The sequence below is a fragment of the Citrus sinensis genome, chromosome 7 (genome assembly GCF_022201045.2).
Source record: "Citrus sinensis cultivar Valencia sweet orange chromosome 7, DVS_A1.0, whole genome shotgun sequence".
NCBI lineage: Eukaryota > Viridiplantae > Streptophyta > Magnoliopsida > Sapindales > Rutaceae > Citrus > Citrus sinensis.
In genome coordinates, this window is record NC_068562.1 from 1,860,494 (window position 1) to 1,886,741 (window position 26,248).

Sequence of the window (26,248 nt, forward strand, 5' to 3'; positions counted from 1 at the left end):
GGGATTGATGGGTTTTGTTGTGGAAAAAAAACTGTAATTATAAAATAAAAGTTAGTAATATATAATAAATATAAAATTTAAATAATAATTTTGATAAAATTATTAAAGATATAATAAATTTTTTATTATACAAGTAAAAAATCATATTAACATAACTTCCAAGATATAACAATAAATATTTATCAAATAATTTAATACTATAGATTTTAAAATACAACTATCCAACTTTAATTTTAAACGCACTGGAACCGTAAAATGTATAACCTTCCATTTGGGAAGTTCCATGAGAAATCAATTAGAATGGCAAATTCGTTAATAGCAAGTACTCAGAGGGGTAATTTTAAAAGGCCCAAAACTAATTTGCATATTTAATGGAGACAGCGGTGCACACGAGAAAGAAACCCCATACGCAAATCACCAAGAGCAAGAAAGCGAGGGAGAGAATAGAAGTATCGTTGGGTGGAGTAGTGGTGGTAATAACCGCGGAAAGCAGAAATGGCAGCAGCAGAAGAGGGACAAGTCATCGGGTGCCACACCGTTGAGGCCTGGAACGAGCAGCTCCAGAAGAGCAATGAAACCAAACAGCTGGTAGTCCGCCTGTTCTTTTTCATTCTCCTTTTGTTTCATTTTTCTCCTTTTTTTAAAAAAAATAAAAAAAGAGCAACTTGATTATTGTTTTGGTTGTTGCTGATTCTATATATTTGTGGATCTGATTTGTTTTCATTTGCTTATACTCCCTTTCGATATTGACCGGTTTTTAATTTTTTCTTTTTACGTGATTAATATTAACGTTAGTTTTAAATTGAAAACCAGTTCATATTATCTTACGCCAGGAAAAATTGTTTTTGATTGTTGAAAAATGATTAAATTTTGAGGTCTCAATTCTATCTGTTTTGATTGTTATGTTGGAATAGGAATGATCTGTCGTGTGGTAGATGAATAGAGAAAAGAGAATTCATTTTGATATTCTTTGTTTGAGAAGCACGGCATTTATGTTTGGTTTTGAATTTGATATGTCTTTTTATAAAGGTATTTGCTTTATGTGCTTTTTGCCTGTTCTGTCCAAGTTGGTTTTTCAGATTTGCTTTTGTTGAGCAATAATATGAGCAGTTTGGATTCAGATTTTGCTTCCCCTAATGAATCCCATTTTAATGGGATTGATTTAGGCACTGTAATGGTGATTAGGCATAATATATGCTCTGTGAACTGCGCTATTCATGTTCCAAATGAATAGAAAAAAATGATTTTTAAAGCTTTTGTATTAAATGTCGTCTGATGAGGCCCTAGCCATGCCCGAAGTGACGATATTTGTGGCACTGCCTACTTGTATTTACCTCACTTGACATAGTCTGCTAATTACACTATATTCTTTTTGGACTGTTTCAAGTACTGTTTAGTCAATGGTCATAGTAGTATTGTGTCACGCCGGTTTTTATTGGTGGGGTGGACCTCTTTTTGTTAGTAGTGGTGGATATTTGATTAGAGTAATGATAGACATCCCAAATCTTTTATCTCAAATTTGATACCAAGTGATGTGTCATTAATTAAGTGGTTGATAATTCTTTACAAGATCTAAGTGAATTAATTGTATTATCTCACCAACCAATTGATAAATGCAACATCATTTGGGATAACTTTTTGGGATAAAAAATTTGGGATGTGTAGCACTACTCATTTGATTATAATTGATGGTTTTGCTGTTAGCAGTTGTTTGGCATTGCCTGAGCTCCTTCATTGATACAGGTTGTTGTTGATTTCACTGCTTCGTGGTGCGGACCATGCCGTTTCATTGCTCCTTTCTTGGCAGAGCTGGCCAAGAAACTGCCTAATGTCCTGTTTCTGAAGGTTGATGTGGATGAACTGAAGGTAAGAAACAATTGTATACAATTTCTTAGGATATATAACTTTTCAATTAAACTTTTTTTTTTTTTTTTTTGGTTGATTTTCTTGTTTTGTAGAGTGTTGCCACTGACTGGGCAGTGGAGGCCATGCCAACTTTCATGTTCCTGAAAGAGGGGAAGATTGTGGACAAGGTGGTTGGATCAAAGAAAGAGGAACTGCAGCAGACTATTGCCAAGCATCTGGCAACTGCCTCTGCCTAATAAGTTATAACTATCCTCCTGCCTTTTGGCTTTAGAGGCTATAGACCTCAATATATGCTATCAGTCTGTAATTTACTTATTAGAGTGGTTATGGGATTGTGTTTGTTTGTGTGTTTGAATATTCCGTAATTTACTGTTCTATGAAGCTCATACTGTGGTCTTTACAATAATTTAATTTCATATTTGGGGTAGATCGTTCTTTGTTGTTGAACCTAATTTTGATATTGAGAGTGACTCATATTTTGTTGAGTGTGTTCCTGGGATATGATAAGACATGCATGACAGCTTCTTGTCCCATACTTGGTATTGTGCTATACTTTGACCAGCTTTTAGAAAGTTATTAGGGCTCATTTGGTATGCTAGATTAGATTGGATTGGATCATATTGGATAAGATAAGATTGGATTGAATCGTATTGGATAAGATAAGATTGGATTGGATAATACTAGATTATATATAATATTGTGATGTGTTTAGTACAATATTGGATTGAACTATAAACAATCATGTTGTGTTTAGTACAATATTAGATTGAACTATAAATAATCATGTCTTATATTAATTATTATAATATTAGAATTTACAAGTTGTTATTATTATTAATATTATTATAAACTAAAATTTTGAATTATTAATTATACAAATCAACATCTATGATATTAATGAAATATAAATCATAATTTAAATCATGTTTATTTTGTTAAATATATTTATGATATTTTTATTATTTTTATTCAATAATCTATTATTTTATTTAAAAAATTATATTTTTAATAATTAATTTATAATGTAACTTTGAAATTATAAAAATATTTAATAATTAAATAAATTAAAACAGAATTTTAATTTAATATGAAATTAATAATGATTTTTAGTATAATTTATCATTTACATTATTAAAATTAATATTTTATTACATTTATCACGTATTACTATAATTTTAAAATTTATAAATTATTATGTTTAATTGAGTTATCAATATAATCTAATACTAACTAATCCCATGACCCCCCTTGGGATAATTTCCTTTACAAAATTGAGATTAGCTTGTGGGCATAGGATAACTAAATCCTAATACTCTTGACTGCACCAAACATGAGACTATGATAAAATTAAAAAAAGAAGAAGTTTAATCCCCTCTTTTAATCCTCCAACCAAACACACCCTTAGTTTGTAACTAGTATCAACTATCAAGTAGCATTGTAGCAACCGATAAAGCATGATTCTTGACTTGTCAAATTGATTCTAATGTTCAAATCATCGAGACCTAGAAAGAATGGCGGATTTTTTCATTTGTTCCTAAAGATGGCCAGTGGGCTAGGCGGCACGGGCACAGTACGAGCACGTTTCGGTTGGGCACGCGGTACGGCACTCACGTGGGTTGTGTCGGGCCTATAATTTTAGGCACGTGGACCTTAAAAGCACAGCACGATTAAAGATGAGTCAAAACATGGCACGCGAAAAAATACGTAATAAGCACGCTTCATTGGTGGGCTGGCACATGGCTCGCGGGCCATCAATAACACATGAGCTAAAGTATATCAAAGTAAAATTTTTTAATGAAAAATAAATATAAAATATTATGATTTTACAAATATCTTGAAATTAAATTTTGTTAATATATTTTTTAGCATAGGCTTTTTAAAATTAATTTAAGTTCTAGTTTAAATAAATATTCTAATTTTTTTATGTTTATAATTTATTAAATGAATAAATAAATAAATATCATGATTTTATAATTGATAAATGATAAATAAAAAATCTTACGACATTAATATTTCATTTATAAAATCATAACTTAGTTAATAGTTAATGGAGATATGTTTCATTTGTGAATGAAATATTTTTCATATTTATGCAAAAAATAAAATAAAATTATGGACGAAATATTTTTATGATAAATTAAAAATTATATTTTCATTCAATAGAGTTCAAGTGCAATTATAATATTAGTAGTTTAAATAAAATTAGGTGTAATTGTTGTTATAGGATTGTAATTTTATTTTTAATTAATCACTACTATGATATATGAAATTATTATTATTAGACTGATGAACCTAAAAAAGTACGCCAAACACGTAGGCTTAAATAAAACATGCTAGACACATGAATTTTTTTAGACATGTTAGACATGGGTTTAAAGAAAAAAAAAATTGATGGGTTATTTTTTAGCACGGCACAAACAGGCTCGTGCAGTCAGTCCACGGGCTCTTATAGGCCGATGTTTTGTGGGCCGTGCCGTGGCTATCATTATTTGTTCCCTTGTTTTGTTTGGAATCCGAATTCCCGTTAAAAAGTGCGGGGGAGGTGCATCTGCACTATTGAGTTGAGGGCTCTAGAGAGGACACTGACTTGCAGTCTTTTCATGTCTTCCACTTGGAGAGTTCGTCGTTCTGTGGCCTCGTCGCAAAAATCTCCACATAACTTCGACGACATTGGATGTCAAAGCGCAAATAGTACAGCAGACGAAGTTTTTCAAGAGTTCAAAAGCGAATTAATATCATATTCATCTTTCTACGTGCTTAAAAACTATCCACATGTCTATACTTGACCTGACTTGTGATCCAATTGCAACAGGATTTAGAAATTTAGGTGGCGTTTATTTTTTTTATCTGAAATATGAATATGTCTAAATTAGTTTGAATTTTGAATGGATCTGAATATCTGAATCTGAATAATATATTTATTTTTTCGTCTGAATCTCAGAAAATAAGTATTAAGTTATTTGTTTTTTTAAACTGAAAAAGCTGAAAATATATACTTTTACATTTGTATCCTTATTAAATTTGAATGTCAAATAAATAATATATTAAATACCATAATATTTTAATATTTATAAGTAAAACTATATTCAAGTGAATACATAATTATTTTAGAATTTTAATATATAAAATACCATAAATTTCAAATTTTATCGTATATAATATAAGAAAAAAAACAGGGATATTTTTATGTGGAGTAAATATCTATGGGTGAGTTTTGGAATAGACATGAAAAATAAATTATAAAACATAAATATTTTTTACATTAGTAAGTAATTGAATTAATTCAAATTTCTCCGTTAAGTAAAAAGCCAAAAAAATTAATTTATTTTTATTAAGTTAAAATTATCTAAAAAGTCTCATTAAGTTATGAAAGCAAACACCTCTAATTAACTTAATTAATTAAATTAAATCACTTTAAGTTATTAAGTTAAAAAACAAACGCTACCTTACTCTTATTCTTTTGGACTGTCTATTAGTACTTCGACTTTGGATGGTATTAGTATGGCCTTGTAACAGATTCACTCGCTGCCTTATCTTAATTTTTGAAATAAATCACCTCATTTGTCTAATTAATAAAAGGAGGAACACTTTGAAATATAAATTAACAGACGAGACAATGGGCTCTTTCTCATTACATCAGAAACGTAAATAACCTTGAAACAATGCTCATACTAGGATCCGCTCCCAACATGAACCCTAATTGGGGCATAATTTTTCCCCGTTGATACCAAAAGCAAAAACAAGTCACACCAATGGAACTCACCACTTTCCCAGATCCCATTTCCGGTTAAAAGGCCAGGGACTAGGCTTCGAAACTAGAAATTCACTTAGGATCCCAAATGCAGGACCCCTTGTGACTCCAACAAACTCTCACCTATCTATCCAACGTAACAGGCACTATTTTACAATAAAGTCCACTTACCCCACTTAAATTAAGAACTAGCTGCCTACAATCAAACTTTCTTAGCCAGAGCTTCTCTACATTTGAAAGGCCATGGCGCTTTACCTATCTAACAACAGAAAACTTTTCCCCTGTACTCTTCCTTTTATTTCTTTCTTCATTGTTTCTCAAGGTGGTAGCCTATAGTTAATTCAGTTGATGCGATCTCAACAAGCGGTTCCACCCTTGCGATGGTTAACCCCTCCAGTTGGGTTGCATGGTTGTTGACGTTGTAGGAGAACATATAGCTTCAACTGATAATCGCTTCAACACATTTGGACATGGGTCTACGCCAAAGTTACTGTTTGATATGGTGACTGCACATCTCTGCTTCCCGACACACTTCTGTGAAGTTTAAAATCCATTACAAGGTAAGAAATGGGTATGAAGCATAACTCACTGTACGGAAGATATGAGAGCAGTGATGAATACCTTCTCTAAGATGTCATAAGAAGTGGGAGAATGGCAAGGTCCTTGCTGGTAACTACCACAAGTTCCCAAAGGAGTTCCAAAGCTTGCAAATTTGATGGATGAAATGGTATGTCCTGGACTACATCGCAAGTGAACCTTGGGGCTGTGGAACTCTTCTGGTTTTCCATAGCTTTCTATGTGCCAGTTCTTGATAGTTGGATGGTACTCAGCAACCTCAGCGCAAACACTGGTTACTGATCTCTTGACAAGAGAAATTCTTGATGGATTACCTCCTAGTTCTTCAAAAACGACTAAAAAATTCTGTGTTGGCTTCAACCAAGAGCGAGGCACATGGTACCTGGAAATAAAATCTTGTCAGCGCTGAATTTATTTTGAAGGAGATTTATCACTTCTCGGTCATTACGTTATATTGGTGTTTTACATACAGTACAAATATTGTCATGCAATTCTGCTGTATGAATAGTTACCATCTTTGGGTTGGTTGCCCGCAACCTAGTTGACATTTTGTAGGTCTATATCCTCCAACATAATTGCAACCATTGCAATCTCCCTTAGCATATGCAGTCCAATATCTGCCAACACTTTGGCCATTAATCCATATTTGACCCTTGCCCATACCCTCCATGTCCAAAGCTAAAGGCTCATCACCTTCAGGTGCATTAAAATATGCCTACAAAATTAAGAAACATGGTTGGATTTCATAAACAAGAATTATCCACCAGAATTACAAACTGTCATTTTCTGTTTTATACCTTATGCCACATCAATGGCTGCTGCCTTTGTACAGCCAATGATGCCTGCATCCACTCAACTGAAGAGATACCATTTGGAGACACAAGATTCATAGCCTCTCCTCTTAGACCAACCTGTTCAAGGAGACAGCCATAATGAGAATACTCTGAAAATCAATGGTAGAAAAATAAGAACTACAGAAGTAAGAATTATTGACCTGATAAGTCCATTTCTGCCAGGATAAGTCCCATTTTCCCTGATCAAGGCCATGTAGTGCAACTGGGCCAAGGATTCCTGTGTTCCAAGTCTCATAGTGTCCCCCCACATTCTTCATGATGACAAAAATCATTATCAGTTTTGCAATAAAATCAAAATGGTTAAAACTGTCATCATCTTCTCTGATCTTCCATTTTGTGCCTTTAATAAAACTGGAAATGGCTTTCTTTTATCCCTTTAATAAAATGTCCTACAGATTAAAATTCTACTCAAACAGAACATTTTGTGAGGTAGTAATTTTCTTTCTTCCTTCATACACAAAGTAGGACCTTTTACTATCAAACGTTAGGGAAGTCCATGTGAGAAGTACAAGGATTGCATAATTTATTAAATTGAATACCAAAAATTTACAGTGTGTTTATGATAGCTTACTTTCCACCAATTTTCTTATAAATCATCTTTTTAATTAGCTAAACTCCACCAACTAAAAAAAGCATGGACTGGCCAAGTTATCATAGGTTCAGATATGGTCTATGGTAACAGGCACGGGTTCGAGAGTCTCCAATCTCTTTGGTCTTTAATACATGGTTGTAAACAGTGCCTCGTATAAATTACTATTTCCATCACTGAAATTTCCAAATTTTGCAGGAAAAAGGAAGAGTAAATTAATTTAAAGAATGCAAGGAAGATGAACTAACTGGCAATCCAACAGCAACGCTCAGCAGTGCAATTTTGTTTCTTCCTGCTCGCAGGTTCACCTTGCCAGTGTACATGAATTTCCTAGCCTCTCTGGTTCCAAAGGCAGAACCTGTAGCAATGCATGTTAATCCACAGTTCTAATCAGATGGAAGGGCACTCTCTAAAGTTATGGCAAAAATAATATACCTGAAAGTTGCCCATTAATGAAAATATGCAAAGCATGGCCAGTCGACTGAACAATGAGAGTGGGGAGTTCCCCTCCATGCAGGAAGGATTCAGATGAGCCAATATCAACACTGGTCACAGAGAGAATGGAATTTATTAAACATGCATGTAACAGCAAAGTATCTGAATAATCTTCAAGCACTGAAAAAATTAAACTCATCAAAAGTAAAAAGAAGAAATAATAAAGAAGCACTGAAATATTAACATTAGTGAGGCATGTACAGTGACTTGGGGTTCAGTCTCACCTAGTTATGTACCAAAGATAATCACTAGCATCCCTAGTTACATTTATTTGCTCCAGAAGACCCTGAGTGGTGAAGGTCGAGCTGTCGTCCAGTGAAGAGATATCCTCAAAATAACTCTCCCATGAGAACATCTCAGCGTTTGCTGGCAGCATTTCCATTTGTGATGTCTGAACTCCAACCTGAAAAGGAGGAACAAGAAGATTATCATTTAGCTAGCGGATGAACATAGAAGATATCAGTCCTGAGTGGGCTCATCTGCCATCTACTGTAAATTTTCACTAAAGATTCCATTTTTCTCTAAGTTTTAAATTTGAATACCTTAGCAGTATTAAAGACTACATTTCTGCAATCAGGGAGGACACTGATGGACCAAGGAGGCAAGTTATAGTGCATGTTATTGAACAACACCCTTGCAGCAGACTTTGTATCATAGTTTGAGAGAAAAGCTGCGCAATCGCCAGATTCTGAGGAATATACATGAGCCTGGAAAATGACAACAAATGATGGGATTTAGTAAATTTATTAAATGACACAACTTTCAAACCAGAGGGTAGGGTGATGAGGTGTTCAAGTTACAAAGGAAGACCTGTTGAAAACCTCCCAATGAAGTAACAATAGGATCGGCAGAAACCAAAGCTCGCTCACACATTTTAATAGCCCTATGAAGCTCCTTCAGATGACCGTACTTTGGCTGCCTTATCAGACCTATCAAGTTTTGCAGTAAGGCAGTTAGCTACATTTCCAAATTTCAGGTGAGCAGTATATCAATATGATAATAAATATCAGCAATGTCCACGGCTATCTTGCAAGTGGTAAAGTATGGATTTTGCAATACACATTGTCCAAAAAGAAAATTAAATATTGCATAATAAAATATTTATTAGCAAAAATGAGCGGTTTGACAGATCCATATTGGTCACAATTTCAAATCTTATTGACCATCAAATCCTTCAGTCTTTTCTATTTCTTTCTTTTACTATTTTGGACAGGTTAATCATTTAAGCAAGAGCAACTTAAAAACATCAGCAATTTGGAGATAAGCTTTGGAACCTAATTTCTTACCATACTCATCTATTGGCGCATCATAATCATAGCTGGTGGTGATGAAAGGGCCTCCAGCTGAGCGTCCAAAATTGGTCCCTCCATGATACTGTTTTACATACAACGGAATGGATTATCTTCTCACATTGTCAACTGCATCATACCAAGGAAGAATTCTATGGTAAAAAGACCAACCATGTAATAGTTAATAAAGGATCCTCCTTTCTGTATGAATCGTGCAGCTGCAAATGCCAAATCCTGAACGGGACGTTGATGAATGGGGCCACCAAACTCAGTAAACCTTCACATGAAAGAAAGAAATGCATCAGTAAATTTTAATTTTATATTAAATTTAATTTGAAGTTACAAAGCAAAACAAAAATACACACATACCAGCCACTCCAAGCTTCTGTCCATATTGTAGGCTTATATGGTTGGTTTGGAGTGAATGCATCACAGTAAAAACCATTGCATGAATTTATCTGTTACACGAAGATGGGATACAAACTCATCACCACAAGATTGAATTATTTTTCAAAACAACTACTTACAAGTTCCTTCTGTTAGGGTTGTCAAATTAATCCATTCTAATGCTAAGTTTTAGGGTTGTCACATTAATCCATTCTAATGCTAAGTTTTAGGGTTGTCACATTAATCCATTCTAATGCTAAGTTACTTTCACTGTTCTTCAAACATGAAAGCACATGGCAAAAAGAACAACTACTAAAGGATATCATAACTAATCAAGACTCTTATATTTTATATGTAACAGAGAGCAGAGAAAGCTAAATACAGAATACAACTCTGATGCTTTAAGTGTGAGTCTACTCACCACTGGATCTGGGGCATCTTCTTCCTTGCACATCACCCAGGGGACTCCTGTTCCCATTTCAACAGCCATCTTGGCTGCCCAAGTCATATAATTATGCCCTGCAGCCCCAAGCTGCTTACTTTGTGCCCCATACTCATTCTCAATCTGCACCGACCAGAAAAGGCCCCAAAAAAAAAATCTTAATGACCAGGGTAACTAAATCCATCTAGCTGGGAGAAATTTAAATTATTAGAGCAATAAATATCCAAATCAAAAGCAAATTGTAAAATAAAATACACTAGTAAAGAAAATGCGTGAAAATAGAAAAGACAAAAACCCCAGGAAAACAACCTGAGAGAGGATAATGGGGCCGCCCTGGGACTCAAACAAATTTTCACTCTTCATCAGATTCACAATCTTTTCAGTGAAGCCTTGCATTGCCCTCTGCAATTATTTTTAATGGTGTTACACTAAACAGCATATAATTCAAGAGGTTTTGTAATTTTACTCACATTTTGATTTTGTCATGCAGTTCAAAGAAGGAAAAAAATAACAAATATTAAAAAATAAAAAATAAAAGTAATTCATCCAAGTGAAGAAAGAAAAATTGACCTTGAAGGGTTCATTGTCTGTTCTGAAACTGATGCCGGGGACATACTTTAACCAGACAGGGAATCCTCTACACATGCCACATACAGAAAAATATTAGCAGCAAAATAATAATGTAAATGACTAAATTAGTAAAAGTGAAACAAGAAACCAAAGATGGGGGAAATAAGCAAAGAGGGAAATATAGATCTAGATTGTTGTGAGTACCCAAAATTCCATTCAGCACAAACATAAGGTCCAATGCGAAGATGAGCATAAAGCCCAGCTTTTTTTATCGTTTTGATGAATCTGACCAGATCATATCTCCCTTCAAAATTATACTGCAATCCACACAGAAGGAATTAGAAACCAAGAATAAAGAAGATTGAAAACAGAAAACAAGTAAGGTTTAAGTTACATTTCCAGGAGACGGCTCATGCACATTCCAGAAAACATAAGTTTCAATCACATCAAGACCTCCATCTTTTGCCTTCTGTATAAGATCTTCCCACATCTGTCACCAAAATTCATAATCAACAAAAGAAATCAGAAACCAGAAACATTAATATTTTAAAAGAAAGACACACAACACAAACGGCAAAAGAACCGTTGCTTACGTCAGGGGTGCTTCTTGGGTAATGGATAGAACCAGAGAAAAGGATTCTTCTTTGCCCATTAATCAGTAAAGCCTTTCTATCGTAGGTGACACTGCAATGTATATGATGACAACACAAGCACAAGCTCAGGCAAAACACAATGAGCATCCTGTAAACAAATAAAGCTGCCATTTTTCCTCTTCAATCTCAGCTTCGCTTGCTCACAAGCCAAAAAAAACAAAACTCTGGTTTTTCTAGATTGGCGGTGGAGGGAAAATTGAAAGCTAAAGATTAAAAGAAAAAGAAATGATAGAGCGTGAGAAGGGGCGTGACGGTCGTGGAGGTCTACTTGGCTTAATGTCGTAAGGCAAGAGCTATAGAGGGTCCATTGCGGTTGCCTTACTTTACTCTGGGGACTGAAACTCTGAGCAGACAACTAATTTATTTATAAGTGATTTCGATATCCACAATCTGTACATTATTACAGACGAGAACACAACAAAGACAGTACAGCTTTCACTCGCTCACTTCACACATGTGTCCACTGTGATGACTGCGTGGCTTTGCCTTAAGACCTGAGAGTGAGCCGCAGTAAAAATTTGCGACCCGACGACAACAACCGACCCACAAACAGTTAAATAAAATTGACTACCTTTTAACAGCTTGTTCTTAGTCGGATTAAGAGGAAACCTGTGATCTTATTGGCGAGTGTCCGGCACGCGTTAACAGAAATCAGTAAAGCTAATTAAAGGATGCTTTGGGAGGCTGTTTTTTATGATCTTGGTATCTGGGTTCTCTCTTATTAACTCAGAAATTAATCAATCTTTGCATGAACTAGTGTTTATCAAAAAGTATATGCTACAAGATTCATCTACACTGTAAATAATGCTATAAAACATTAAATACAATTATATTTTTAAAGTTTTCCGTATTCCAAATTTTAACCCCTTTTTTTTTTAAATATTCGAAGTGTCATATATATATATATATATATATATACTCTTTTTCATACCACGGATGCTCAGCACCAAAGCAGGACATGTGCATCAACAATAAGGGGCAAATTTAACCTAATACTATTCCAGAAAGCCTCCGCAGCCGACAGTGGTCTTCATATATTATACGATTCATTTTGAAGGGGGTTTGACTCGTCAATATGATCGCTGACCAGGGGCATTATAGTAACAACAAGAAAAATGTTAGATGGAACGCTTCAATTGCTGCTGTTGTCTTGGCTCGGGTCTTTCAATGGTCCACAATTAACACTTCCAGCCGAACACGGACGCTGGAGTCCTCCTACGCAACCATCCTTCCCTCAAATCCATCTCCTTTTTTCTACTTTTTATTTATTTTTTTAAGGGGAAAAAATTATCAATAAAGCTAGAATACACTAGCAGCTTTATCTCTCAATCAAAAAATTCAATTGTATTTTTTCCAAGTGCTTTAGTTAAATCTTTCAGATTTTGAGTAACCTTTTTTTTTCCTTCTACAAAACATACACACATATTAAAAAAATAAAAAAAAAATCTTGCACTGCATAGTGACTATATTTGTCTCAATTCATCTTCCCAAATGAAGGTTCTCCATCTCCTTTTTTTTTTTTTTTTTTTTGGTCTCTCATTAGATCTCGTATCTCTTTGATTTTTGTCCAACCCACTAGCTGTCACTTCCATTCAATAATATTCAATTGCGTTCTTCTTTAATAATTTTAAAATTTATCTAACAGAGACATTTCAACGATATTTTTAATTTTTTAAGAAAAATAAAATAGAGTAATATATATATATATATATGCATGATAAGTATCTATTGGCCAAAAGAAAATTATTTGCTGCCTGGTGTAGTATTTATTTTCTCAGCGGTGCAGCGTATCAGTGTAGACTGAGAGGAACCTTCTAAACGAATTAATATTCTAATTATTAATTTTAACAAGAACATGGTTATGTCACCAATATTTTGTTTGCCATTTAACCAGCTATCCATGTGAAAACCGTATATTCAGCCGGGAAAAAGAAAAAGAAAAAAAATGCAGAAAGTAATTAATGTTTGCTTTTTTTAATTAAATGATCATTAATGTTGCTTTAATACATTAATGATAAAAAAAACTGTACGATAGTTACAGTATAATGTACCTCAAAATTGAGAGATGGAGAATGTAAAGATGCTCTTTTCTTGTTGTCGCATTACCAGAGGCTCTAACTTTACATTATAATAATGCTATCGTGCATACTTTATCACATCGCTTGTGCTTTTTCATCGAACCAATGCAGATTTAGAAAGTGTGATTAGAGTCAACTGAGACAGATTAGATAATCGGTCACTATCTTTAATTGCTCACAATAAGTCCCCACGTGGCATGCTTTGAGCAGATCACAAAACTGGTGTAGGTGCGTGGGCATTAGCTAACAAAGCGAGATAATTAAGTGGGTTGGCTCGGTTTTAATGAAGTGGGTTAGCTAGGTTCCTTTATGTATCGTTGCACTTTGTTTGTCTTTTGCTTTCGTTTATAATTTATAGCTTTCAACGGCGAAATGGACGGAGACCCGAGACAATGGGGCCATGTTCGCAAATCTAACCCCTACTTCAATTGGTCACCCAACTCTCACCGCAGATTTCGGAGTTTTATATTTATAGTCATAGAGTTTGGTCAGCCACTGCACTGGAATTAAATATTATGCATGTCAACCAGTCATTAATTTAATTAAAATGTACCGAATAGTATTCAGAAATTACTAGACTGCAGCCTGGCCTGCTCGAGACATTATATGAAGATTGAAAAAAAAAAGGGAAAAGAAGAGAAAAAGAAATGTTGGTTATATATGGGGAGAAAATTATGGTGCAACGGTGGTATGGTACCACTGTTAGATTCCACTAAATTTATTTATTCAAGTGAATCCAACGACTAAATACAACAGTGATACCGTATCACCGTTGTACCGTAACTGAACCCTATATATCGTTCTATTATGGAGATCCACTGAGTAGGGGTGGGCATAACACGGAGCACTGCGTCATTCTCTTTCAATTAAGATGTTTTCATGTGCGAAGATGTACCAATATGGTTGCGTAAAGCTATAATGTTTCGTGTCCACTTGTCATAATAGAATAGGTTCTTTCGTCTCACCTCGGTTTCAGCATTTTCCTAAAAGACCGTCAAAAGAAGCTTATGTTTGCCTTTCAATCAATTCCTTAGTCGTGTCCCTTCCGCCCACAAATTTTGGATTTTGTTACGATCATATTGTTTTACACATAATTTATAAATCAAAAGTTAACAGTCATGGTTCATTTCTTAAAACGGTAATAGGGAGTGCGTTAATTTAAGCAAGAGATGAAATGTGTGATTCTAATATTTTATTAGTACCAATAAAATAAATAATTAACAAAATGAGGAATTTGAAGTCAATCAAAGATTAATTTAGCTTCCATTCACATATCATTTAATTTAGTTGATAAAATTTCTTATCTGAAAAGAAAAAATATGTGATTTGAACTTCACTCAGAGTAGAAGAAATTGGTCCCATTAAATTATATAATAAATAAAATAAAATAAAAAACTTTTTTTGATAAAATATTATCGATATTCTATTTCTTCACGCAAAAAATAACAACTCAATAATAAGATCAAATTGATGTGTTTTTCGTTATATATTGATAGGACAAAGAGCATATATATATTGTATAAATAACAAAAGTTAGAATTTAAGAAACTTCAATAAAAAATTTCGACGTCCGTATTAAATTAGAATGAATTATATATATATATGTACGTATGTATGTATGTATGAGCCGGAAATTCTACCAGAAGTAAGAATTTTATTTTATTGGAAGGAAGAATTTTATTTAATAAGGGACAAAAGTCTATTCTGCACCGTACATAACACCTACCTCAAAGCACTAACACATGTGGACCCCACTTATCACATCTTCTTTCTCTCTGCCCATTATTAAACGGTCACGATGACAGCAAATTATGAGAGACAAAAAAGAGGCACTGTGACGGTGCCGTTTATGTAATTATTGATCAAGTTTCTAATTACTATTAGAGAGACGTTTAGGAGGGATGATTAAGGAGATGGATCGGGCTGTCCACCAGCGGGCCAAAACGAGATCGTGAAAGCAAACGAAGAAGTTACGCGACCGCTTGATTGGCTGGCGGGTGGGTGATGGTACACGTGACAGGGAGTAGCCCAGGCGTGGCTGTCGTTCTTTGTGGGCCCGTGACAAAACCTAAGCGTCGGTGCTCGTGTCATGCATGATTGCCCTTAGGACCAAAGAGACCGTGAATGTCAATATGACATCTATCACTTTAAACATGACAGATAGACGCCGTTAGACTCCATCACTACGTTTCCATCTGTGATTCGCTGAGGACTCGCGACGTTTAAGATTCTCTTCCGTTAACGTCGGTATGAAACTTTTCCGTTAGTCCTAGCTGTCGATTTTACCCTTTCAATCCCCAGCGGAATATCTCATCCACTTGGCATCCTGCTGAAGCGCCGTCAAGGAATTGTCTAAGCTAAGTGACGCTGTACTCTACAACTTTTAATAACAATTTTAACAAAAATTATAAAGATATTATTTAATTTTACCGTATAAAAAAGTACATAAAACTAATTTAATTTTTAAGTCAAGGTAATTTTTAAAAATCTCTCCTGAGGTTTTGGTTTGTTGCAAGTAGATGGTGAGAATTTGTTTATTTATAAAAAATCCTCTACCGTCAGTTAATTTTAACATTGACCGTTAGTTGATTGTACAAAGACAATATTGCCCTTAACAATAATTTGTAGACTGACATAACTAAAAAAAAACTAAAATTATTGGCGCGAAAAGCACAAATCCTATTTTTTGACAATTTTATCCTTGTCAATTTCAAAGATTTACAATATCATAGATAAAGATTATGACTATTTCATTTTCAAATTTTTAATTTTATTTTTTTTATAGGAACTTTAAGGAAATATCAATAATTTAAAGAAGATTTTTTAAGTTTTTAATTTTATCCTTTTTGTAGGAACTTTAAAAACTATTGTTAAGGGTAATATTGTCTTTGCACAATCAACTAACGGTCAATGTTAAAATTAACTAACGGTAGAGGGTTTTTTACAAATAAATAAATTCTCGCCATCTATTTGCAACAAGCTCAAACCTCAAGGGAGGTTTTTAAAAATTACCCTTCAAGTCATACTAATAAGAATTTTGCTCCCTTAAGTCAAAGTAAGATACATTCCCTCACACAATTTATTTGTGGGCTCTACTAAAATCTACCGTTAATGAGAGGGTTGTACCTTACATTTAATGTAAGGTAGCAGCTCTCTAATAATAAATATTTATCAAATGACACTTAATAATCGATAAATTAATAACTTTTATTACATAAAATTCTTTTACAATCCAGAATGGGTTAATAGGCAAAATTAATAAGTGATAAATTAAGAAGATAATATTTAAAAAAAAAACTTATATAACAATAAATAAATTGGTTCCAACCATATCACTTTGCTAAAATTAAAAATATAATTTTATTGTTACTTTTTTTAATTGAAATTTAAATCTATGTTGGATTTCATTTGTATTTTTTTATTATAATTAGAAGTTTTGGAGTTAAAATTCTACGGTTGTAATAAAAAATTATGAAATACTGTTGATGCTATGAATCCAAAATTATTGTATCATACAGTACAATAAATTTTTGGTTGATTAAATATATGTTAATTGAATTGTAAATACACTCAATTATAGACATCTCAAATTTCATTCTAAATAATGTATCATTCATTAAGTAATTGATAATTCTTTACAAAATTCAAGTGAATTCATTATATTGTCTCGCCAATCAATTCATGAATGTCATATTATTTTATATGTCTTTTAAAATAGATAATTTAAGATGTATAACACAACTCATAAATTAATAGATTATTAATTTATCAATTAATAAATATTATTTTTAATTAATAGGTTTTGTATAATCTCAATTTATAGAGACTATATTGTACTGTAATTTAAAAATCACGACTGTTTAATTAAATAAAATTAAAATTAACCCATTTTTTTCTCTCATTTTTTCTCTTTTCTCATTGCCATTGATCTCGTCTCGTGCTGATTCTCTCCGCTCTCCGCTCGCATCGCCAGCGTAAAATGGGAAAACAAAAAGCTGATGCAAGTCAAAGGTGCTAAATCGACCACGTGGCCATGAACATGACATAGGATCCAATCCAACAAAGATTCCATTACCAAGTGCTCCTGCGTCTTGCACGTGATTTTAGGATATTACCCATTGCACGCTACTTCTTTGTGCGTGAAATAAACGAACTCAGCACAAACAGAAATACGGGAGGCTCAGACCACTGGTTAGGGTTTGGTTGGTGTGTTTTTACCAACGTCAAAAAGCATTTCAAGACAATTAAGGCGCTTTCCTTAAAATTTACTTTTTTTTACTTTTTGACTACAGAAGCTTTCCTTTCCTCTCTTTTCCTATTTTAAATTAATTTCTAAATTTTTATCATTAAAACTCAAATAATAGATATAATCTTTCTTTTTTTATTTTTTTAAAAGGATGGACATATACACAATAGTTTATTTACAATATTATATAGATTTAGAACGTTAATAGTATAAGTGTGCAAAATATTAAGACACATATATTTTATAATATCGATATAAAATATACATGCATACATACATGTTTATATATGTGTGTGTGCACGCGCGCGTGTATATGTATGTATAAAACATTTAACATATATATAATATTTGTTAAATATATAGATCTTAAATGGGTTCCGTATCGGGTTTTAATTTTAATATTTTGACATGATTATTAAATAGAACGTGTCTGAGTCGACCTAAATTTGACATAACACGAATACGACCCGATGATCCATTTTGCTGGCTCTACTTAAACATCGTAGAAATTGACATTGTTTCACTATTTGCACCCTAAAAACCAAATTTTGTGGGATAACTAATAAACCAAATGAATTTGTTATGATAACACTTTGTGATTCAAAGTCTCAAACCACACATTTTTATTTCCACAAGAACAAATAATCAATCATTTGTATTGGGGCCATGTGGAATTATGATCGGTCCCAAAAATTTGGAACTGATTCAAACTTGAATCATCCTAAAAAATTCATTTAAGTTTTCAACTTTTTTTTTCCCAATTTTTAGAGAACCAAACCGAGTCAATTAAGTTCAATTCAAGTAGATTTTTGAGTATTTTTTGCTCACTCTGCTTTTTTTATTACTAAATATTGAAATGTTCATCAAAATGACTAGATACTATAAATGTGGATGCATCTTTATTGTGCGAAGTGTAAACTTTGCTTCTTTAATGCTCGATAGGGGTTAAAACCAAATTAGACGAATATTAATTCGATCGTGACATCACATTTGTTTAATGTAACAAATGAAAAGAATCCAAATATATAATACCAAGAGAATTATCAAAAACTTTAAAAAGTTGTGACTCATAGAATATTCAGATGTCTCTATGTATCCATTTGCCACATAAATTATCCGTTAGAAAAGTAGAAAATGGAGGAGGACAGTTTTGAGTAGGTAAATATCCGTCGATAGATATAATGATTAACTAGCACATGTCTGTAATTACCGTTAAAGCCATGAAATTAATTAAGGACGTTGTACCAAAAAAAAAAAAAAACCCCCATAAAAGAAAAGCCATGAAAAGTGGAGGAATTTGATTCATCAAGATTATTGGATGCCAATGCTTCATTACATAACGTAAGATAAAGATTTACTCATATAATGTACCTTTTATGCTCATGATTATCCATACGCGACGGGTGAGTTTCTTCACACTTTGGGGGCCAATGTGTTGGCTCTTTTTTTTTTTATCATTTTCAGTCTCAGGGTTCCATGGCATAATTATATCACAAAATCTTTTGCTTTTCTCCTCTTCGTCACCACTAGTTTCTCCCTTTTTCTTCCTTCAACCATACCACACCGATAAAGCAGATTGGATTCTGCAATCCTTTTGCTTTCTTTTCCTTTTTGAGGGACCATCACTCTTCCAATTCTCTAAATCCAAATGATTAACTTGAATAAAACCGTTGCTATAACGCCAATTTGCCGCCAATAATAACGGTAAACTAAAAAAAGTTTAATCATGTTGCATTTAAAATTGAGATTGGACAGCAGAAGCTTAAAAGTTATAGCACTAAAATATTTGTTAAATATTAACTATTGCATTTTGAAAGTTATGTTGATATAATTTTTTACTTATATCATAGAAAATTTATTATATTTTTAATAATCTTGTCAAAATTTATATTTATTATAAATTATCATAGAAAATTTATTTTTTTACAGTAATTATAATTTAAAAATTAAAGTATTCCAATATCAAATAAGACCTTAATTAATTTGTGCCATTACAGGTTATGACAGCAGACGGTACTTGCCTGCCATTTTGAGGGCCTTGCTAAAAGCAATTTAAGAAAATGTGTCCGGGTTTTTCTTTTTCATTTTCTTTAAGCCTAAATTAGTATCTGATTGTTTCGGAGTACTTCAATTCATAGTTATATCAAGTCGACTCGAACGTTTGAAAGCAGAAGAGTTACATTAAATTCTGATAAAACTCATTGGTTTCATTTAATAACAGGAAGAAATGCCTCATCGCTAAGAAATAAAACTGATAGTTCATTCGAATAATCACTTTAACCAATAAAACCAAAAATCAGATCATCTTTTTTAATGTCCTGCTTAACTAGGCGGATTAAGAGCCCTGACATAATTCTGTTTAATTTTGTTATTTAAAAGGTTAACATAATTTCGCCCGTCATATAAGATTGTCCTGGTCTAGCTCCCTGATATATATCACCATGTTCTGGGTTATGTTTCTTTTGTAAATTGTAATCCAAAAGGTTAGCACCCAGAAACAAAAGGAATTGAAATATTGACTGATGCATCCCAGAATTAGTAATATAAAATTTAATTAGATGAATCACACAATGATTTAGCATGAAACAATTGTCTAATTACTCGCAACATTGATTTAGGTCACATGTAAATAGCTCTAACTTCAGAACTAAGCAAGAAACAATAATTAGTTGTTCCATGCTCTAATCATAATGTGTTGTTTTGGTAAATTTATTTGGATAACTGCATGTGTGGGGATCTATCAATTCAAATGTAATCAAATATCCGTCGGCATGCATTCTTCTTAAATTTGTTCGTATAAGCAAGCTCGACGGCACTTATTATGGAGGCAAAAGTCATTGCACGTTTGTGGTTGAATTTATAATTTTTGTGGTTGATCTATCAAAATTTATTCACCATTAACTAAACCTAAAGTTTAAGGTTTGATTTTAACCAAGAGATAGTTGAATTGGTAAATACACCATACATATAATGTCATTTGCATAAGATCTATACTATTCTTATATTTTACATTACTTATTAACGTATATAAATGTTCAGGTTTTTTATCTCCTACTATAGTTATTAATCAGAATTTCTAATCATATAGTAATTAAAACATTTGACAATCATTGTTTAATAAGATATGAGAACCTAGCGCAAGCGGATAATTCAATTAGTTTGCCAAATAACAAAGTTATAACAACATTTTCACTTTTTAGTGAGTTGAATAATTTATTATTATTATTATTATTATTATTATTATTTTTCACTTTTGTCTATTTTGTTTTGGAGTTTACGCGATACTTTTTTTATTCTTTTTACAGCTCTTATTGCTGATTTCCAAAGATGTGCTTATTCGTACTTGAATATTTGTCACTGCATTCATTCAGATTATGCTTCAAGATTGTGAAGAAAAGAATCTCTTGGTGGTTGATCATTTGATTCATTACATTGGACATCTTCATCGACAGACAATCTTTTACGAGCAACATTGTCAGAAGGCGATCATGCAAAAGATTTGTCCCGAAAACTTGAACCTTCCTCCAAGAGTTGGCCTATGATTTTCTTTTGCATTTAATTTGTTTCTCTTCCTCATTTCTCAAAAGTCAAATCTATGAAACTCACTGCAACTTTTTTTGCCTACCAAAGCGCTTTTCATCCATTTTTCTTCTCAAGCTATTCTTTTAATCTCTCATTTTCAAGATGGTTGACGAGGAGGGTATCAAGGATTTTGTTTGATGACGAAGAAGTAGTGGAAGACGGCCGAAGGCCTTCAAATAAAAAGCGGGCTGATGTAACAAACTGATTGGTCAAATTAAAATGAAGCCCCAGCCCATCAGAGTCGGCCCAATATTCATTTTCCCTATCTTCAAACCTTTTAGCCGTGCAAAAGCCGTTATTAATATCCCAACATTTTGGCGCCAAACTGTTGGGGAAAGTCGATAATTTGTCTCACAATCTCTATCGATCTCTGGTAGGTCGTGCGTGCATTCAAAATCGTACTTGAAAAACTTTTGACGTTGTGAAGTGTATGAAAATTCGATGCTTCGCAAGACAAGATCAACTCCACTGTCTCTGACTCGATTCATTTACCTTTACCAGCAGCAACGAGCTGTCAGACAACTTGGTACAAAGCCAAGTAATCGATGCACTCACAAAAACAAAGACGATGACAAAAAGATCCATAGCCCAATTAAACATCAAGAAGATTACATATTTTTCCACAAAAGCAAGGGCCAACACATCCTCACCAACCAACGAGTCCTCGACTCTATTGTTCGAAAATCTAGCATTAACCCAGACGACACCGTCTTAGAAATCGGACCCGGTACCGGAAATCTCACTCTCAAGCTTCTTGAAGTTTCCAAAAAGGTTCACGCAATTGAAATCGACGAGAGAATGGTTGAAATTCTCAACAGACGGGCAGCTGATAGCGGGTTTCATGATCGGCTCAATGTAAGTTAACCATTCGATGTATTGCCTCACAGAAAATCACGAGCTATTAAAGTAGATGTTCTTTTTTATTGTATACACATTGGATATTGCAGGTTATAAGTAAAGATGCATTGAAGACCGAGTTTCCCCAATTTGATCTTGTCGTGGCGAACATTCCTTATGGAATATCTTCTCCTCTTGTGGCTAAATTAGTGTATGGAACGAAGTCGTTTAGGAGCGCGACGCTTCTTCTTCAAAAGGAGTTTGCAAGGAGGTTGTTGGCGAGTCCTGGTGACTCTGAGTTTAACAGATTGGCTGTGAATGTTAAGTTGGTGGCTGATGTGGAGTTTGTTATGGATGTAAGCAAGAGGGACTTTCTTCCTTGCCCGAAAGTTGATTCATCTGTTGTAATAATCAGGCCAAAAGCTGAAATACCGGATGTGAATCTTGATGAATGGCGGGCTTTTACTAGGACTTGTTTTAGCAAGAAAAACAAAACACTTGGCGCGACGTTTAAGCAGAAGAAGAAAGTGATCGAGCTCTTGAGATTGTCCAAACAGAAGGGTCCGAATAACGAAAATTTTGTAAGTGATGATGGTTGTCATTCTGGGGAAGATGACGATGATGAGGAGGCGAGTGGTGTTGACGACTTGTGTTCATCTTCTTGCTCAGAAATGGAAATGAGCTTGTTTAAGGAAAAGATTATCCAGGTTCTAAAATCTGCGGCGTTTGAGGATAAGAGGCCTTGCAAGCTGTCTAACGAGGAGTTGCTGCATTTGCTTTCCTTGTTTAATCAAGTTGGAATTTACTTTCACGACAAAACAGTGCCAAATAATGCGGACGATGCAGCTGCTGCTGCTGCTGCATACAGTTCACAGCAACAGTTTCCTTTTGTTTAACTTTTCTTTCGTTAGTCTTATTTGATCAAAGTTTTGAAGCGAACAAAATATTTATTCTTATCTAAGTAGTGAATGAAAGGTGGAAGTAAAAATGCTTTGGTGAGTGTTATGTGCATGTTGATTACTAACATCCCTCACTCTACGAAATTAGTGAACTGATTGGTGCACTATGTTATGGAGAAATTTCTTAAAGATTCACGGTTAGGAGATTTGACCGCGGTTTTTGTTGTTGGGATGTTAGTATTATAATAAATTATTGATAAATTTGAAATTCAAAATTGACTCCATGGCCCAATGGATAAGGCGCTGGTCTACGGAACCAGAGATTCTGGGTTCGATCCCCAGTGGAGTCGATTTTTTTTTTTTCAATTTTTTGGGGTTAGGTTTGAACTGGATTACTAACACAGCCTTTCTAACGCTGAACTCTAAAACTAAAACACCGGCCACTGAGGCATTTTTACTTAAAAAGTTGCATTTTCAAGCATTAGTGTTATGTAACTTTTGTTACTTCATTCATAATTGGGTGTCTATTCTACTAAAATCGAATATTTTCTCAAAAAAAAAAAAAAAACTTCTCTAAAAACCACTCTGTATTGTAACTATATAATATGATACTGAAAACTGATACGCAGCCATTATCATCAAACAGGAAGAAGATTCAAAGACTGTTAACAAATGGGATTGGGAGCCCAAAATGCATTATTCGACCCCTGTCAAGAACCCTAATATCAACTTCCATGCGACACCCCTTTTCTACTCCTATACGTTATTAAAAACCGATTTTCAACTTCTTTGAACCCGCCAATCTCCATGGATCTCGATTTCCAAAGCGGAGAACAGTTGACAAGCCTCGCCGTAAAAGAGCCAGCTTGCGTCCTCCAGCTAATTATTCCCTTAAGCTTTTAATTTACATTTGATTTAATTTAGGTTTTTGTAATTGCGAAAAAGAAAATAATTTGCAGGATAGCCGATTAGTCCTACTAATTCTAATGAAGGGAGCGTCAAAAAAAAGAAACGAGAAAAAGCGAATGAGGCAGCGCTGCGCTTTTATTTTGGGGCGTACTTTGACAACTTATCATTTTTGTTCTTTCTGACTTGTTAATGGATTTTTGCGGCTTACAAACATCCTCTCGTTAAATTGGTGTTCCATTTTCGGCTAAAAACGTCAAGACATTGTCGCTAATTGGAAAGAGTCTATAGAGCCACTTTCTCTATGAGCTAGCCATAAGGTTTCAATTGAGCCTTCCGATTTGATCATAATGGTTTATTTTCGCCAACAGATGCTGATATCAAACACGAAAGCTGGTGTTAAAGTTTTTCTTTCTTTCTTTCTTTTTTGGTTGAATTTCCATGTATCAGGCATTTATTTATGTCAACTGGAGAGAGTCGTTGAAATTGCTTCAAAATCTGGTGTTGCCACACTTGTCACTGGTGAAAATTTTGCGATGAGGTGGCTGCAACGGTGCTGTCATTAAAACTTAAATGACCTGTTTACCTCTTTTGCGCCCTTTTTTTTTTTTTTTTGGTTTGTTGTACATTAATTTATTTTTTTTAACGGGAAAATTATGAGTATTTATTTTAATATATAATGGACATATTACAGTTGATCAGCAAAGCCTTATTACCAATTGCGCTCAGATCGGCGTCGGCCCATGGTTTCGAACAAGAGGTGATAGTGAAACACCCTTTGTTTCAAATTAGCGCCAGCTTTGACATCGCCAATTAACTGAAGTATTCTAAATGTTGTATTATTTATTGTTTTCTGTTTTTCAAAGATGCATAGTAATGTGCTCTAGTACAAAAATATTTTGACATTAATTTTGTGAAACATGAGTTTCCTCCGACTTCTTTTGATCTTATCGTGCGAAGAGAATCACTCGTTGATACAATCTCATATGATGCCCTTGATTTCCCTAAAAAAGACAAAAAGGTTGTTGTGATATTTTTTAACAGTTAGTAGATTATGAGAAGTCGTTTTCCACAACGGTATTGAAATTTTGCATGAACAATACGATAATGTAATGTTAGAGAAATTGTTGATTGAAAAACTTATTTTACGCTATTATAGTGTGATTGGATGGACATTGTTACAAAAGTTAGAAAATTCAAAGTTCGTTGTCTACATCGAATATTTATTTTGAAAATTAATCCTTACCCACGCGAAGGTGTTACTAGAGACTACAAGAAACAAAATGTGAGGTAGATTTTTCTAAAGAGCAAGAAATTGTAAAGATCATATTTATATTAAAATTTATAATATTTAGGAACTTTTTAATTAATTTTATATTTTAGCTTAATTTGGTTGCTTATTTAGAGTTTATTGTTTTGACATTATTTAATGTTATCTAGGTGACACTTGTTTCAACATTTATCAAAAAAGCGATAAATGTTTTAAAAATAATATGAACTCTGTTAAGTTTGTCATTAAAATTAACAAATTTGAATACTGAAAATTAAATTGACAATTTTGTCCCCATTAGTTAATTTATAATTTTTATAAAGCAATAATTTTTTATATGAAGAAATGGAGGAGAAGAAGACGGACAAGAAATAAAGAAGAAGAAGGAAATAGAAGATGAAGAACAATAGGGGAAAAGGAAAAGGAAAAATAAAAATAAAAGAAAAAAGAGAGAGAAACAGAGATTACGAAAAAAATAGGGAAAAAAGTTAAAATAAAATAAAGAGAGAGAGAGAGATTGTGGAGTTTTCTTCTTCTTTTTTCTTCTGTCTTCTTTACAGATCTGGCGTTATATTGTTGAAATAAAACTTTAATATTAAATTTATTTCTCTATAAAAATTATAAATCAGCTAAAAAATTTATTGAAGTGTTACATTTTATTACATTTTTTATCATAGGAATTGTTTAATATTAGATATAACATTTTATTAATATTTACTAGTATATAATAATTAAACTTAAGTTAACCTTATTTAAATAATCCACCCAATTAATCTATTCAAAAAGAAAATCCAATAAGTCAATAATAAAACATTTTAAAACTAATTCACTCAGTATCCCCCGTTAATGATACATTATGTCATTTTTGTGCTGAAAATAAAAAGATGTATCATACAATTTTGTTAAACTTTTTCAACATTTCATCTATATAATAAGTTATAGACGACATGCATGTCAT

At 33.3% G+C, this 26,248-nt stretch overlaps 3 protein-coding genes and 1 non-coding gene across 4 annotated transcripts; 3 read left to right on the top strand and 1 right to left on the bottom strand.

Annotated features, from left to right (window-relative positions):
* Positions 1-388: 388 nt before the first annotated feature.
* Positions 389-2,295, top strand: LOC102624646 (thioredoxin H-type). Its single transcript, XM_006466814.4, has 3 exons — positions 389-588; positions 1,744-1,866; positions 1,959-2,295. Exons 1-3 carry the CDS (start codon positions 496-498, stop codon positions 2,100-2,102), a joined length of 360 nt encoding a protein of 119 aa, XP_006466877.1. The 5' UTR covers positions 389-495; the 3' UTR covers positions 2,103-2,295.
* A 3,168-nt stretch (positions 2,296-5,463) lies between these two features.
* Positions 5,464-12,130, bottom strand: LOC102624361 (beta-galactosidase 3). Its single transcript, XM_006466813.4, has 19 exons — positions 11,413-12,130; positions 11,214-11,309; positions 11,024-11,136; positions 10,820-10,886; positions 10,559-10,651; positions 10,229-10,372; positions 9,790-9,878; positions 9,592-9,697; positions 9,418-9,505; positions 8,942-9,060; positions 8,674-8,838; positions 8,356-8,534; positions 8,072-8,181; positions 7,885-7,994; positions 7,188-7,298; positions 6,991-7,104; positions 6,706-6,908; positions 6,239-6,575; positions 5,464-6,151 (listed from the first exon to the last, which is right to left on the bottom strand). The coding sequence occupies exons 1-19, from the start codon at positions 11,581-11,583 to the stop codon at positions 6,002-6,004; spliced, it is 2,565 nt and encodes an 854-aa protein (XP_006466876.1). The 5' UTR covers positions 11,584-12,130; the 3' UTR covers positions 5,464-6,001.
* A 9,540-nt stretch (positions 12,131-21,670) lies between these two features.
* LOC102624070 (ribosomal RNA small subunit methyltransferase, mitochondrial) lies at positions 21,671-23,214 on the top strand. The gene is made up of 2 exons (XM_006466812.4): positions 21,671-22,233; positions 22,326-23,214. Exons 1-2 carry the CDS (start codon positions 21,820-21,822, stop codon positions 23,109-23,111), a joined length of 1,200 nt encoding a protein of 399 aa, XP_006466875.1. The 5' UTR covers positions 21,671-21,819; the 3' UTR covers positions 23,112-23,214.
* A 177-nt stretch (positions 23,215-23,391) lies between these two features.
* TRNAR-ACG (transfer RNA arginine (anticodon ACG)) lies at positions 23,392-23,464 on the top strand. Its single transcript has one exon. It is a non-coding gene; the product is annotated as a tRNA-Arg (tRNA).
* The last annotated feature ends 2,784 nt before the right edge of the window (positions 23,465-26,248 follow it).

Bases quoted from the DNA above. Each gene is read 5' to 3' on its own strand.
- LOC102624361 (XM_006466813.4), bottom strand. From the start codon at position 11,583: ATGGCAGCTTTATTTGTTTACAGGATGCTCATTGTGTTTTGCCTGAGC. The intron at 11,310-11,412 runs GTAAGCAACGGT...TTTTGGTGACAG, and splicing joins ACCCAAGAAGCACCCCTGAC to ATGTGGGAAGATCTTATACA. The intron at 9,879-10,228 runs GTGAGTAGACTC...TTCGTGTAACAG, and splicing joins AAGATGCCCCAGATCCAGTG to ATAAATTCATGCAATGGTTT.
- LOC102624070 (XM_006466812.4), top strand. From the start codon at position 21,820: ATGCTTCGCAAGACAAGATCAACTCCACTGTCTCTGACTCGATTCATT. The intron at 22,234-22,325 runs GTAAGTTAACCA...TGGATATTGCAG, and splicing joins GGTTTCATGATCGGCTCAAT to GTTATAAGTAAAGATGCATT.
- LOC102624646 (XM_006466814.4), top strand. From the start codon at position 496: ATGGCAGCAGCAGAAGAGGGACAAGTCATCGGGTGCCACACCGTTGAG. The intron at 589-1,743 runs GTAGTCCGCCTG...TCATTGATACAG, and splicing joins GCAATGAAACCAAACAGCTG to GTTGTTGTTGATTTCACTGC. The intron at 1,867-1,958 runs GTAAGAAACAAT...CTTGTTTTGTAG, and splicing joins TTGATGTGGATGAACTGAAG to AGTGTTGCCACTGACTGGGC.